Source organism: Psittacula echo, assembly GCF_963264785.1.
Source record: "Psittacula echo genome assembly, contig: SCAFFOLD_79, whole genome shotgun sequence".
Lineage (NCBI taxonomy): Eukaryota > Metazoa > Chordata > Aves > Psittaciformes > Psittacidae > Psittacula > Psittacula echo.
The window spans coordinates 18339-32303 of NW_027664259.1; the positions used below are offsets into that span (position 1 = coordinate 18339).

The 13965-nt window shown below is 58.6% G+C and overlaps 1 protein-coding gene across 1 annotated transcript in view; it reads left to right on the forward strand.

The window, feature by feature from the left end:
- Nucleotides 1-1941: 1941 nt before the first annotated feature.
- LOC308218227 (eukaryotic translation initiation factor 3 subunit C-like) overlaps nucleotides 1942-13965 on the forward strand; it is a 46545-nt gene continuing 34521 nt past the window's right edge. The window contains exons 1-6 of the mRNA XM_080639691.1: nucleotides 1942-2004; nucleotides 3716-3856; nucleotides 6644-6748; nucleotides 6929-6994; nucleotides 10145-10334; nucleotides 12862-12987. Coding sequence (XP_080495817.1) covers nucleotides 3825-3856; nucleotides 6644-6748; nucleotides 6929-6994; nucleotides 10145-10334; nucleotides 12862-12987 — 519 coding nt within the window. The 5' untranslated portion in view covers nucleotides 1942-2004; nucleotides 3716-3824. The remainder of the gene's footprint in view (nucleotides 2005-3715; nucleotides 3857-6643; nucleotides 6749-6928; nucleotides 6995-10144; nucleotides 10335-12861; nucleotides 12988-13965) is intronic.

The following is a 13965-nucleotide window of genomic DNA, read 5'->3' on the forward strand; positions in this document are numbered from 1 at the left end:
CGGGACGTTTCGCGCTGCCTCGAGGACTTCGAGCTCCTGGGCCGGGCCTTTGCCAAGGCCAAGGGGGTGCTGGAGCGGGACGGGCCCCCCCGCTTCTACATCCGCATCCTCGCCGACCTCGAGGACTACCTGGCCGAGGTGCCACGGGGGCTATGGGGCGCTATGGGTCTCTATGGGTCTCTATGGGTCTCTATGGGGCTCTATGGGGTCTCTATGGGTCTCTATGGGTCTCTATGGGTCTCTATGGGGCTCTATGGGGTCTCTATGGGTCTCTATGGGTCTCTATGGGTCTCTATGGGGCTCTATGGGGCTCTATGGGGTCTCTATGGGTCTCTATGGGTCTCTATGGGGCTCTATGGGGCTCTATGGGGTCTCTATGGGTCTCTATGGGTCTCTATGGGTCTCTATGGGGCTCTATGGGGTCTCTATGGGTCTCTATGGGTCTCTATGGGTCTCTATGGGGCTCTATGGGGTCTCTATGGGTCTCTATGGGTCTCTATGGGTCTCTATGGGGCTCTATGGGGCTCTATGGGGTCTCTATGGGTCTCTATGGGTCTCTATGGGGCTCTATGGGGCTCTATGGGGTCTCTATGGGTCTCTATGGGTCTCTATGGGTCTCTATGGGGCTCTATGGGGTCTCTATGGGTCTCTATGGGTCTCTATGGGTCTCTATGGGGCTCTATGGGGTCTCTATGGGTCTCTATGGGTCTCTATGGGGTCTCTATGGGGCTCTATGGGGCTCTATGGGGTCTCTATGGGGTCTCTATGGGTCTCTATGGGTCTCTATGGGGTCTCTATGGGTCCCTATGGGTCTCTATGGGGTCTCTATGGGTCTCTATGGGTCTCTATGGGGTCTCTATGGGGTCTCCATGGGTCTCTATGGGGTCTCCATGGGTCTCTATGGGGTCTCTATGGGTCCCTATCGGTCCCTGTGGGTCTCTATGGGGTCTCTATGGGTCTCTATGGGTCCCTATGGGGTCCCTATGGGGTCTCTATGGGTCTCCATGGGTCGCTATGGGGTCTCTATGGGTCCCTATCGGTCCCTGTGGGTCTCTATGGGGTCTCTATGGGTCTCTATGGGTCTCTATGGGGTCTCTATAGGTCTCTATGGGTCTCTATGGGTCTCTATGGGGTCTCTATGGGTCTCTATGGGGTCTCTATAGGTCTCTATGGGTCTCTATGGGGTCTCTATGAGGTCTCTATGGGGTCCCTATGGGTCGCTATGGGGTCTCTATGGGGTCTCTATGGGGTCTCTATGGGGTCTCTATGGGGTCTCTATGGGGTCTCTATGGGTCCCTGTGGGGTCTCTATGGGGTCTCTATGGGTCGCTATGGGGTCTCTATAGGGTCTCTATGGGTCGCTATGGGGTCTCTATGGGGTCTCTATGCATCTCTATGGGTCCCTATGGGGTCTCTATGGGTCCCTATGGGGTCTCTATGGGGTCCCTATGGGGTCTCTATGGGGTCTCTATGGGTCTCTATGGGGTCTCTATGGGGTCTCTATGGGGTCTCTATGGGTCCCTATGGGGTCTCTATGGGGTCTCTATGGGGTCTCTATGGGTCCCTATGGGGTCTCTATGGGTCGCTATGGGGTCTCTATGGGGTCTCTATGGGTCTCTATGGGGTCTCTATGGGGTCTCTATGGCTCTCTATGGGTCTCTATGGGTCTCTGTGGGGTCTCTATGGGTCTCTATGGGGTCTCTATGGGTCTCTATGGGTCTCTATGGGGTTTCTATGGGGTCTCTATGGCTCTCTATGGGTCTCTATGGGTCTCTGTGGGGTCTCTATGGGTCTCTATGGGGTCTCTATGGGTCTCTATGGGTCTCTATGGGTCTCTATGGGTCTCTATGGGGTTTCTATGGGTCCCTATGGGTCGCTATGGGGCAGCCCCACACCCAGCCCCACCCCTAGGTCCCAGCTCCTTTACCAGGCCGGGGTCTTCGTCTCCCGCTCCGGCTTCCGCTGCCTCCGCCTGCGCCAGATCTGGGGCCTGATGGGGCTGCAGGTGCGGACCCACACTTGGGGGGCAGCCCCATAAGTGCCCCCAGCCCCATAAGTGCCCCCCTCTACCCCATAGAATGCCCCATAACCACTGCCCCATAACCCACTCCTGACCCACACTTAGGGGGCAGCCCCATTAAGTGCCCCCCAGCCCCATAAGCGCCCCCCCAGCCCCATAAGTGCTCCCCCAGCCCATAAGTGCCCGCCCAGCCCCATAGACCGCCCCATAACCACTGCCCCATAACCCGCCCCTCACCCACACTTAGGGGGCAGCCCCATAAGTGCCCCCCAGCCCCATAAGTGCCCTCCTCTACCCCATAGAACGCCCCATAACCACTGCCCTATAACCCACCCCTGACCCACAATTAGGGGGCAGCCCCATTAAGTGCCCCCCAGCCCCATAAGTGCCCTCCTCTACCCCATAGAACGCCCCATAACCACTGCCCTATAACCCACTCCTGACCCACAATTAGGGGGCAGCCCCATAAGTGCCCCCCAGCCCCATAAGTGCCACCCAGCCCCATAAGTGCCCCCCCAGCCCCATAAGTACCCCCCAGCCCCATAAGCACCCCCCAGCCCCATAAGTGCCCCCCAGCCCCATAAGCACCGCCAGCCCCATAAGTGCCCCCAGCCCCATAAGCACCCCCCAGCCCCATAAGTACCCCCCAGCCCCATAAGTACCCCCCAGCCCCACAAGTACCCCCCAGCCCCATAAGTGCCCCCCAGCCCCATAAGTACCCCCCAGCCCCATAAGTGCCCCCCAGCCCCATAAGTACCCCCCAGCCCCATAAGTGCCCACCAGCCCCACATGTACCCTCCAGCCCCATAAGTACCCCCCAGCCCCACAAGTACCCCCCAGCCCCATAAGTACCCCCCAGCCCCACAAGTGCCCCCCAGCCCCATAAGTGCCCCCCAGCCCCATAAGTGCCCCCCAGCCCCATAAGTACCCCCCAGCCCCATAAGTGCCCCCCAGCCCCATAAGTACCCCCCAGCCCCACAAGTACCCTCCAGCCCCATAAGTACCCCCCAGCCCCACAAGTACCCCCCAGCCCCATAAGTGCCCCCAGCCCCATAAGTACCCCCCAGCCCCATAAATACCCCCCAGCCCCATAAGTACCCCCAGCCCCACAAGCACCCCCCAGCCCCATAAGTGCCCCCCAGCCCCATAAGTACCCCCCAGCCCCATAAGCACCGCCAGCCCCATAAGTACCCCCCAGCCCCACAAGTACCCCCCAGCCCCATAAGTGCCCCCCAGCCCCATAAGTACCCCCCAGCCCCATAAGCACCGCCAGCCCCATAAGTGCCCCCAGCCCCATAAGCACCCCCCAGCCCCATAAGTACCCCCCAGCCCCACAAGTACCCCCCAGCCCCATAAGTGCCCCCCAGCCCCATAAGTACCCCCCAGCCCCATAAGTGCCCCCCAGCCCCATAAGTACCCCCAGCCCCACAAGCACCCCCCAGCCCCACAAGTACCCCCCAGCCCCATAAGTGCCCCCCAGCCCCATAAGTACCCCCCAGCCCCATAAGTACCCCCAGCCCCACAAGCACCCCCCAGCCCCATAAGTGCCCCCCTCTACCCCATAGACCGCCCCATAACCACTGCCCCATAACCCGCCCCTGACCCACACTTGGGGGGCAGCCCCATAAGCGCCCCCAGAGGAGCCCCTCCCCCAGCCGCGTTGGCGCCGCCCCCCTGACGCAAGCCCCGCCCCCAGGTGCTGAACGCCGCGCTCCTATTGGCCGCCGCCCTGGCGCCCTTCCTGCCCGCGGTGGGCGTGGCCTTCGCGCTCGTGCTGTGGGAGGGGCTGGTGGGGGGCGCGGCCTATGGGAGCGCGTACCTGCACGTGGGGCAGAGGGTGAGGGGGCGGGGCCAGGGCGGGCCAATGGGAGCGCGGGGAGGGGGGAAGGGGGCGGGGCCAGGGCGGGCCAATGGGAGCGCGGGGAGGGGGGAGAGGGGCGGGGACAAGGGGGGCCAATGGGAGCGCGGGGATGGTGGGAGAGGGGCGGGGCCAGAGACTACGGGGTGGGGTTAGAGAGGTCTATGGGGTCTCTATGGGTCTCTATGGGGTCTCTATGGGTCTCTATGGGTCTCTATGGGTCTCTATGGGGTCTCTATGGGTCTCTATGGGTCTCTATGGGGTCTCTATGGGGCTCTATGGGGTCTCTATGGGGTCTCTATGAGTCTCTATGGGTCTCTATGGGGTCTCTATGGGGTCTCTATTGGTCTCTATGGGTCTCTATGGGGTCTCTATGGGTCTCTATGGGTCCCTATGGGGTCTCTATGGGTCTCTATGGGTCTCTATGGGTCTCTATGGGGTGTCTATGGGTCTCTATGGGTCTCTATGGGGTCTCTATGGGGTCTCTATGGGTCTCTATGGGTCTCTATGGGGTCTCTATGGGTCTCTATGGGTCTCTATGGGGTCTCTATGGGGTCTCTATGGGTCTCTATGGGGTCTCTATGGGGTCTCTATGGGTCTCTATGGGGTCTCTATGGGTCCGTATGGGGTCTCTATGGGGTCTCTATGGGTCCCTATGGGGTCTCTATGGGGTCTCTATGGGTCTCTATGGGGTCTCTATGGGGTCTCTATGGGTCTCTATGGGTCTCTATGGGGTCTCTATGGGTCTCTATGGGGTCTCTGTGGGGTCTATAGGGGTCTCTAGGGGTCGCTATGGGTCTCTATGGGGTCTCTATGGGTCTCTATGGGGTCTCTCTGGGTCTCTATGGGGTCTCTATGGGTCTCTATGGGGTCTCTATGGGGTCTCTATGGGTCTCTATGGGTCTCTATGGGGTCTCTAGGGGTCTCTAGGGGTCTCTATGGGGTCTCTATGGGTCTCTATGGGGTCTCTATGGGGTCTCTATGGGTCTCTATGGGTCTCTATGGGGTCTCTATGGGGTCTCTATGGGTCTCTATGGGTCTCTATGGGGTCTCTATGGGGTCTCTATGGGTCTCTATGGGGTCTCTCTGGGTCTCTATGGGGTCTCTATGGGTCTCTATGGGGTCTCTATGGGGTCTCTATGGGTCTCTATGGGTCTCTATGGGGTCTCTATGGGGTCTCTATGGGGCTCTATGGGGTCCCTGACCCCGGCTGTCTCCCGCAGGCGCCCCCAGGGGGGCGTGGCCTGGCCGTGGCCGTGACGTCACTGTTGCAGTCGCTGGGCGTGGCCTTGGCAGGGGTCGCGGCCATGGGGCTGCACAAGGGGCTCTGTGCCCCATAGCGGGACCCATAGCGACCCATAGAGACCCCATAGGGACCCATAGAGACCCCATAGGGACCCATAGAGCCCCATAGGGACCCATCGGGACCCATGGAGAGGGCTCTCAGCCCCATAGCACCAATAAACCGGTTGCCCCATAACCGCCTGCAGCCTCTGCCTGGGGGAGGGGGCGTGGCCAGGGCGCGGTGGGCGGGGCTTGGGCCGCGGCGCGCCCCGCGGTTTTCCCGCCAGGACTCGCTTTCCCGCCGTCCCTTTCGCGCGCTCGCCGGTCCCGCCCCGCCCTCTTGGCCCCGCCCCCTTCCCGGGCGCGCCGGAACGGGAAAAGGCGGGGAAGGGGGCGGGGCCTCTTCGGTTGCGTCACTTCCGGCCGCACGAGCGTGCTCCGAGCGCTGCCGAGTGAGGGCGGGCTCTATGGGGGTCTATGGGGGTCTCTGGGGGGCTATGGGGCTCTGTGGGGCTCTATGGGGGTCTATGGGGCTCTATGGGGGTCTATGGGGGGCTATGGGGCTCTGTGGGGCTCTGTGGGGGTCTATGGGGGTCTCTGGGGGGCTATGGGGCTCTATGGGGGTCTATGGGGGTCTCTGGGGGTCTATGGGGCTCTATGGGGGTCTATGGGGGTCTATGGGGGGCTATGGGGCTCTGTGGGGCTCTATGGGGGGCTGTGGGGCTCTATGGGGGTCTATGGGGCTCTATGGGGGGCTATGGGGTCTATTGGGGGGTATGGCGGCTCTATGGGGCGCCATAGGGGGCTATGGGGGGCTATGGGGTAATCATGGGGCTGGGGTGGGTGGCAGTGGGGGGCTATGGGGCAGATCCATAGGGGGGGTATGGGTTCCTATGGGGTCTCTATGGGGTCTCTATGGGTTCCTATGGGGTCTCTATGGGGTCTCTATGGGTTCCTATGGGGTCTCTATGGGTCCCTATGGGGTCTCTATGGGTCCCTATGGGCTCTGTGGGTCCCTCTGGGCTCTATGGGTCCCTATGGGCTCTGTGGGTCCCTATGGGCTCTATGGGTCCCTATGGGCTCTGTGGGTCCCTATGGGCTCTATGGGTCCCTTTGGGCTCTGTGGGTCCCTATGGGCTCTATGGGTCCCTTTGGGCTCTGTGGGTCCCTATGGGCTCTATGGGTCCCTATGGGCTCTGTGGGTCCCTTTGGGCTCTGTGGGTCCCTTTGGGCTCTATGGGTCCCTTTGGGCTCTGTGGGTCCCGATGGGCTCTATGGGTCCCTATGGGCTCTATGGGTCTCTATGGGGTCTCTATGGGTCTCTGTGGGTCCCTATGGGCTCTGTGGGTCCCTATGGGCTCTGTGGGTCTCTATGGGGTCTCTATGGGTCTCTATGGGTCTCTGTGGGGTCTCTATGGGTCTCTGTGGGTCCCTTTGGGCCCTGTGGGTCCCGATGCTCACACGTGTGGGGCTGCCCCATAGATCTGCCATGTCGCGCTTCTTCACCACCGGCTCCGACAGCGAATCCGAGTCCTCGGCCTCCGGCGATGAACTCGCCCCCAAGCCAGCGGGGGGCAACTACAGCAAGTGGGTGTCTATGGGGTGCTATGGGGTGTCTATGGGGTGTCTATGGGGTGTCTATGGGGTGTCTATGGGGCGCTATGGGGTGTCTATGGGGTGTCTATGGGGCTCTATGGGGTGTCTATGGGTCCCTATGGGGCTCTATGGGCGCTATGGGGCAGCCCCACAGGCTCTTGCTCCCCATAGGCCCCTGTTGCTGAGTGAGGATGAGGAGGACACGAAGCGCGTGGTGAGGAGCGCCAAGGACAAGAGGTGAGGGGGGGGCAGCCATGGGGCTCTGTGGGGTCTCTGTGGGTCCCTATGGGTCCCAATGTGTCCCAATGTATCCCAATGTGTCCCAATGTGTCCCAATGTGTCCCAATGTGTCCCTATGTGTCCCAATGTGTCCCAATGTGTCCCAATGTGTCCCTATGTGTCCCAATGTGTCCCAATGTGTCCCTATGGGTCCCTATGTGTCCCAATGTGTCCCAATGGGTCCCAATGTGTCCCAATGTGTCCCTATGGGTCCCAATGTGTCCCAATGTGTCCCAATGTATCCCAATGTGTCCCTATGGGTCCCAATGTGTCCCAATGTGTCCCAATGTGTCCCAATGTGTCCCTATGTGTCCCTATGTGTCTCAATGTGTCCCTATGGGTCCCTATGTGTCCCTATGTGTCCCTATGGGTCCCAATGTGTCCCAATGTGTCCCAATGTGTCCCTATGTGTCCCTATGTGTCCCTATGTGTCCCCATGTGTCCCTATGTGTCCCTATGTGTCCCAATGTGTCCCAATGGGTCCCTATGTGTCCCTATGTGTCCCAATGGGTCCCTATGTGTCCCCATGTGTCCCTATGTGTCCCTATGTGTCCCTATGGGTCCCTATGTGTCCCTATGTGTCCCAATGGGTCCCTACGTGTCCCTATGTGTCCCAATGGGTCCCTACGTGTCCCTATGTGTCCCAATGTGTCCCAATGTGTCCCTATGTGTCCCAATGTGTCCCAATGGGTCCCAATGGGTCCCTACGTGTCCCTATGTGTCCCAATGTGTCCCAATGTGTCCCAATGGGTCCCAATGTGTCCCAATGTGTCCCAATGGGTCCCAATGGGTCCCAATGTGTCCCTATGTGTCCCAATGTGTCCCAATGGGTCCCAATGTGTCCCAATGTGTCCCTATGTGTCTCAATGGGTCCCAATGTGTCCCAATGTGTCCCTATGGGTCCCAATGGGTCCCTATGGGTCCCAATGTGTCCCAATGGGTCCCTATGTGTCCCTATGTGTCTCAATGGGTCCCAATGTGTCCCAATGTGTCCCAATGGGTCCCAATGTGTCCCTATGGGTCCCAATGGGTCCCTATGGGTCCCTATGTGTCTCAATGGGTCCCTATGTGTCCCAATGTGTCCCAATGGGTCCCAATGTGTCCCTATGGGTCCCAATGGGTCCCTATGGGTCCCTATGTGTCCCAATGGGTCCCAATGTGTCCCAATGTGTCCCAATGTGTCCCTATGTGTCCCTATGTGTCCCAATGTGTCCCTATGGGTCCCTATGTGTCCCAATGTGTCCCAATGTGTCCCTATGTGTCCCAATGTGTCCCTATGTGTCCCTATGTGTCCCAATGGGTCCCAATGTGTCCCAATGTGTCCCAATGTGTCCCAATGTGTCCCAATGTGTCCCTATGTGTCCCAATGGGTCCCAATGTGTCCCAATGTGTCCCAATGTGTCCCTATGTGTCCCAATGTGTCCCAATGTGTCCCAATGTGTCCCTATGTGTCCCTATGTGTCTCAATGGGTCCCAATGTGTCCCAATGTGTCCCAATGTGTCCCTATGTGTCCCAATGTGTCCCAATGTGTCCCAATGTGTCCCAATGTGTCCCTATGTGTCCCAATGTGTCCCTATGGGTCCCTATGTGTCCCAATGTGTCCCAATGTGTCCCTATGTGTCCCAATGTGTCCCTATGTGTCCCTATGTGTCCCAATGGGTCCCAATGTGTCCCAATGTGTCCCAATGTGTCCCAATGTGTCCCAATGTGTCCCTATGTGTCCCAATGGGTCCCAATGTGTCCCAATGTGTCCCTATGTGTCCCTATGTGTCTCAATGGGTCCCAATGTGTCCCAATGTGTCCCAATGTGTCCCTATGTGTCCCTATGTGTCCCTATGTGTCCCTATGTGTCCCTATGACCCCCATACCCCCTATCCCCCCATAGGTTCGAGGAGCCGGCGGCACTGATCCCTATGGCTCTCAATGGATCCCTATGGGTCCCTATGGTCTCTCTATGGTCCCTATGGTCTCTCTATGGTCCCTATGGTCTCTCTATGGTCCCTATGGTCTCTCTATGGGTCCCTATGGTCTCTCTATGGTCCCTATGGTCTCTCTATGGTCCCTATGGTCTCTCTATGGTCCCTATGGTCTCTCTATGGTCCCTATGGTCTCTCTATGGTCCCTATGGTCTCCCTATGGGTCCCTATGGTCTCTCTATGGGTCCCTATGGTCTCTCTATGGTCCCTATGGTCTCTCTATGGGTCCCTATGGTCTCTCTATGGGTCCCTATGGTCTCTCTATGGGTCCCTATGGTCTCTCTATGGTCCCTATGGTCTCTCTATGGGTCCCTATGGTCTCTCTATGGTCCCTATGGTCTCTCTATGGGTCCCTATGGTCTCTCTAGGGTCCCTATGGTCTCTCTAGGGTCCCTATGGTCTCTCTAGGGTCCCTATGGTCTCTCTATGGTCCCTATGGTCTCTCTATGGGTCCCTATGGTCTCTCTATGGGTCCCTATGGTCTCTCTATGGTCCCTATGGTCTCTCTATGGTCCCTATGGTCTCTCTATGGTCCCTATGGTCTCTCTATGGTCCCTATGGTCTCTCTATGGTCCCTATGGTCTCTCTATGGTCCCTATGGTCTCTCTATGGGTCCCTATGGTCTCTCTATGGTCCCTATGGTCTCTCTATGGTCCCTATGGTCTCTCTATGGTCCCTATGGTCTCTCTATGGTCCCTATGGTCTCTCTATGGTCCCTATGGTCTCTCTATGGGTCCCTATGGTCTCTCTATGGGTCCCTATGGTCTCTCTATGGGTCCCTAGGGTCTCTCTATGGTCCCTATGGTCTCTCTATGGTCCCTATGGTCTCTCTATGGTCCCTATGGTCTCTCTATGGGTCCCTATGGTCTCTCTATGGGTCCCTATGGTCTCTCTATGGGTCCCTATGGGTCCCTATGGTCTCTCTATGGTCTCTCTATGGTCCCTATGGGTCCCTATGGGTCCCTATGGTCTCTCTATGGTCTCTCTATGGGTCCCTATGGGTCCCTATGGTCTCTCTATGGGTCCCTATGGTCTCTCTATGGTCCCTATGGGTCCCTATGGGTCCCTATGGTCTCTCTATGGGTCCCTATGGTCTCCCTATGGGTCCCTATGGGTCCCTATGACCCCCAGGTTCGAGGAGCTGGCGGCGCTCATCCGCACCATCCGCAATGCCATGAAGATCCGGGACGTTTCGCGCTGCCTCGAGGACTTCGAGCTCCTGGGCCGGGCCTTTGCCAAGGCCAAGGGGGTGCTGGAGCGGGACGGGCCCCCCCGCTTCTACATCCGCATCCTCGCCGACCTCGAGGACTACCTGGCCGAGGTGCCACGGGGGCTATGGGGCGCTATGGGGTGTCTATGGGGTGTCTATGGGGTGTCTATGGGGTGTCTATGGGTGTCTATGGGTGTCTATGGGGCACTATGGGGTGTCTATGGGGTGTCTATGGGGTGTCTATGGGGTGTCTATGGGGTGGCTATGGGGTGGCTATGGGGTGGCTATGGGTGTCTATGGGGCGCTATGGGGTGGCTATGGGGTGGCTGTGGGGTGTCTATGGGTGTCTATGGGGTGGCTATGGGGTGTCTATGGGGTGGCTATGGGGCGCTATGGGGTGGCTATGGGGTGTCTATGGGGTGTCTATGGGGTGTCTATGGGGTGGCTATGGGGTGGCTATGGGGTGGCTATGGGGTGTCTATGGGGTGTCTATGGGTGTCTATGGGGTGTCTATGGGGTGGCTATGGGGTGTCTATGGGGTGTCTATGGGGTGTCTATGGGGCGCTATGGGGTGTCTATGGGGTGTCTATGGGGTGTCTATGGGGTGTCTATGGGGCGCTATGGGGCACTGTGGGTTCTCTATGGGTCTCTATGGGTCTCTATGGGTATGGGTCTCTATGGGTCTCTATGGGGCTCTATGGGGTCTCTATGGGGTGTCTATGGGGTCTCTATGGGGTCTCTATGGGTCCCTATGGGTCTCTATGGGTCTCTATGGGGTCTCTATGGGTCTCTATGGGTCTCTGTGGGGTCTCTATGGGGTCTTTATGGGGTCTCTATGGGGTCTCTATGGGGTCTCTATGGGTCCCTATGGGTCCCTATGGGTCTCTATGGGTCCCTATGGGGTCTCTATGGGTCTCTGTGGGGTCTCTATGGGGTCTCTATGGGTCTCTATGGGGTCTCTGTGGGGTCTCTATGGGGTCTCTATGGGGTCTCTATGGGTCCCTATGGGTCCCTATGGGTCTCTATGGGTCCCTATGGGGTCTCTATGGGTCTCTGTGGGGTCTCTATGGGGTCTCTATGGGTCTCTATGGGGTCTCTGTGGGGTCTCTATGGGGTCTCTATGGGTCCCTATGGGTCCCTATGGGTCTCTATGGGTCCCTATGGGGTCTCTATGGGGTCCCTATGGGTCTCTATGGGGTCTCTATGGGGTCTCTATGGGTCTCTATGGGGTCTCTATGGGTCTCTATGGGGTCTCTATGGGTCCTTATGGGTCCCTATGGGTCTCTATGGGTCTCTATGGGTCTCTATGGGGTCTCTATGGGGTCTCTGTGGGTTTCTATGGGGTCTCTATGGGGTCTCTATGGGTCTCTATGGGGTCTCTATGGGTCTCTATGGGGTCTCTATGGGTCTCTGTGGGTCTCTATGGGGTCTCTATGGGGTCTCTATGGGTCCCTATGGGTCTCTATGGGTCTCTATGGGGTCTCTATGGGGTCTCTATGGGTCTCTATGGGGTCTCTATGGGTCTCTATGGGTCCCTATGGGTCTCTAATGGGCCTCTATGGGGTCTCTATGGGTCTCTATGGGTCTCTATGGGGTCTCTATGGGTCTCTATGGGGTCTCTATGGGGTCTCTATGGGTCTCTATGGGTCTCTATGGGGTCTCTATGGGGCTCTATGGGGCTCTATGGGGTCTCTATGGCTCTCTATGGGTCTCTATGGGGTCTCTATGGGTCTCTATGGGTCCCTATGGGGTCTCTATGGGTCTCTATGGGTCTCTATGGGGTCTCTATGGGTCTCTATGGGTCTCTATGGGGTCTCTATGGGTCTCTATGGGGTCTCTATGGGGTCTCTATGGGTCTCTATGGGTCTCTATGGGGTCTCTATGGGTCTCTATGGGTCCCTATGGGGTCTCTATGGGGTCTCTATGGGTCTCTATGGGTCTCTATGGGTCTCTATGGGGTCTCTATGGGGTCTCTATGGGGTCTCTATGGGTCTCTATGGGGTCTCTATGGGGTCTCTATGGGTCTCTATGGGTCTCTATGGGGTCTCTATGGGGTCTCTATGGGTCTCTATGGGTCTCTATGGGGTCTCTATGGGTCTCTATGGGTCTCTATGGGGTCTCTATGGGTCTCTATGGGTCTCTATGGGTCTCTATGGGGTCTCTATGGGTCTCTATGGGGTCTCTCTGGGTCTCTATGGGTCTCTATGGGTCTCTATGGGGTCTCTATGGGTCTCTATGGGGTCTCTATGGGTCTCTATGGGTCTCTATGGGGTCTCTATGGGGTCTCTATGGGTCTCTATGGGGTCTCTCTGGGTCTCTATGGGTCTCTATGGGTCTCTATGGGGTCTCTATGGGGCTCTATGGGGTCTCTATGGGGTCTCTATGGGTCTCTATGGGGTCTCTATGGGTCTCTATGGGTCTCTATGGGGTCTCTATGGGTCTCTATGGGGTCTCTATGGGTCTCTATGGGGTCTCTATGGGTCTCTATGGGTCTCTATGGGGTCTCTATGGGTCTCTATGGGTCTCTATGGGGTCTCTATGGGTCTCTATGGGTCTCTATGGGGTCTCTATGGGTCTCTATGGGTCTCTATGGGTCTCTATGGGTCTCTATGGGTCTCTATGGGTCTCTATGGGTCAGCTCTGGGAGGACAAGGAGGGCAAGAAGCGCATGAACAAGAACAACGCGAAGGCGCTGAGCTCCCTGCGGCAGAAACTGCGCAAGCACAACCGCGAGTACGAGGCGCAGATCGGGGCCTACAGACAGGTGGGGGCTATGGGGCAGGGAGCTGTGGGGCTGGGTTATGGGGTGGGGGCTATGGGGCTGGGTTATGGGGTGGGAGCTATGGGGCAGGGAGCTGTGGGGCTGGGTTATGGGGTGGGAGCTATGGGGCAGGGTTATGGGGTGGGAGCTATGGGGCAGGGAGCTGTGGGGCTGGGTTATGGGGTGGGGGCTATGGGGCAGGGAGCTGTGGGGCTGGGTTATGGGGTGGGGGCTATGGGGCAGGGAGCTGTGGGGCTGGGTTATGGGGTGGGGGCTATGGGGCAGGGAGCTGTGGGGCTGGGTTATGGGGTGGGGGCTATGGGGCAGGGAGCTGTGGGGCTGGGTTATGGGGTGGGAGCTATGGGGCAGGGAGCTGTGGGGCTGGGTTATGGGGTGGGGGCTATGGGGCAGGGAGCTGTGGGGCTGGGTTATGGGGTGGGAGCTGTGGGGCTGGGTTATGGAGTGGGAGCTATGGGGCAGGGAGCTGTGGGGCTGGGTTATGGGGTGGGGGCTATGGGGCAGGGAGCTGTGGGGCTGGGTTATGGGGTGGGAGCTATGGGGCAGGGAGCTGTGGGGCTGGGTTATGGGGTGGGGGCTATGGGGCAGGGAGCTGTGGGGCTGGGTTATGGGGTGGGAGCTATGGGGCTGGGTTATGGGGCTGGGTTATGGGGTGGGAGCTATGGGGCAGGGCTATGGGGCTGGGGGTTATGGGGCAGGGAGCTATGGGGCTGGGTTATGGGGTGGGAGCTGTGGGGCTGGGTTATGGGGTGGGAGCTATGGGGCAGGGTTATGGGGCTGGGAGCTATGGGGCAGGGCTATGGGGCTGGGTTATGGGGTGGGAGCTATGGGGCAGAGTTATGGGGTGGGAGCTATGGGGCTGGGTTATGGGGTGGGAGCTATGGGGCAGGGCTATGGGGCTGGGTTATGGGGTGGGAGCTATGGGGCTGGGTTATGGGGTGGGAGCTATGGGGCAGGGCTATG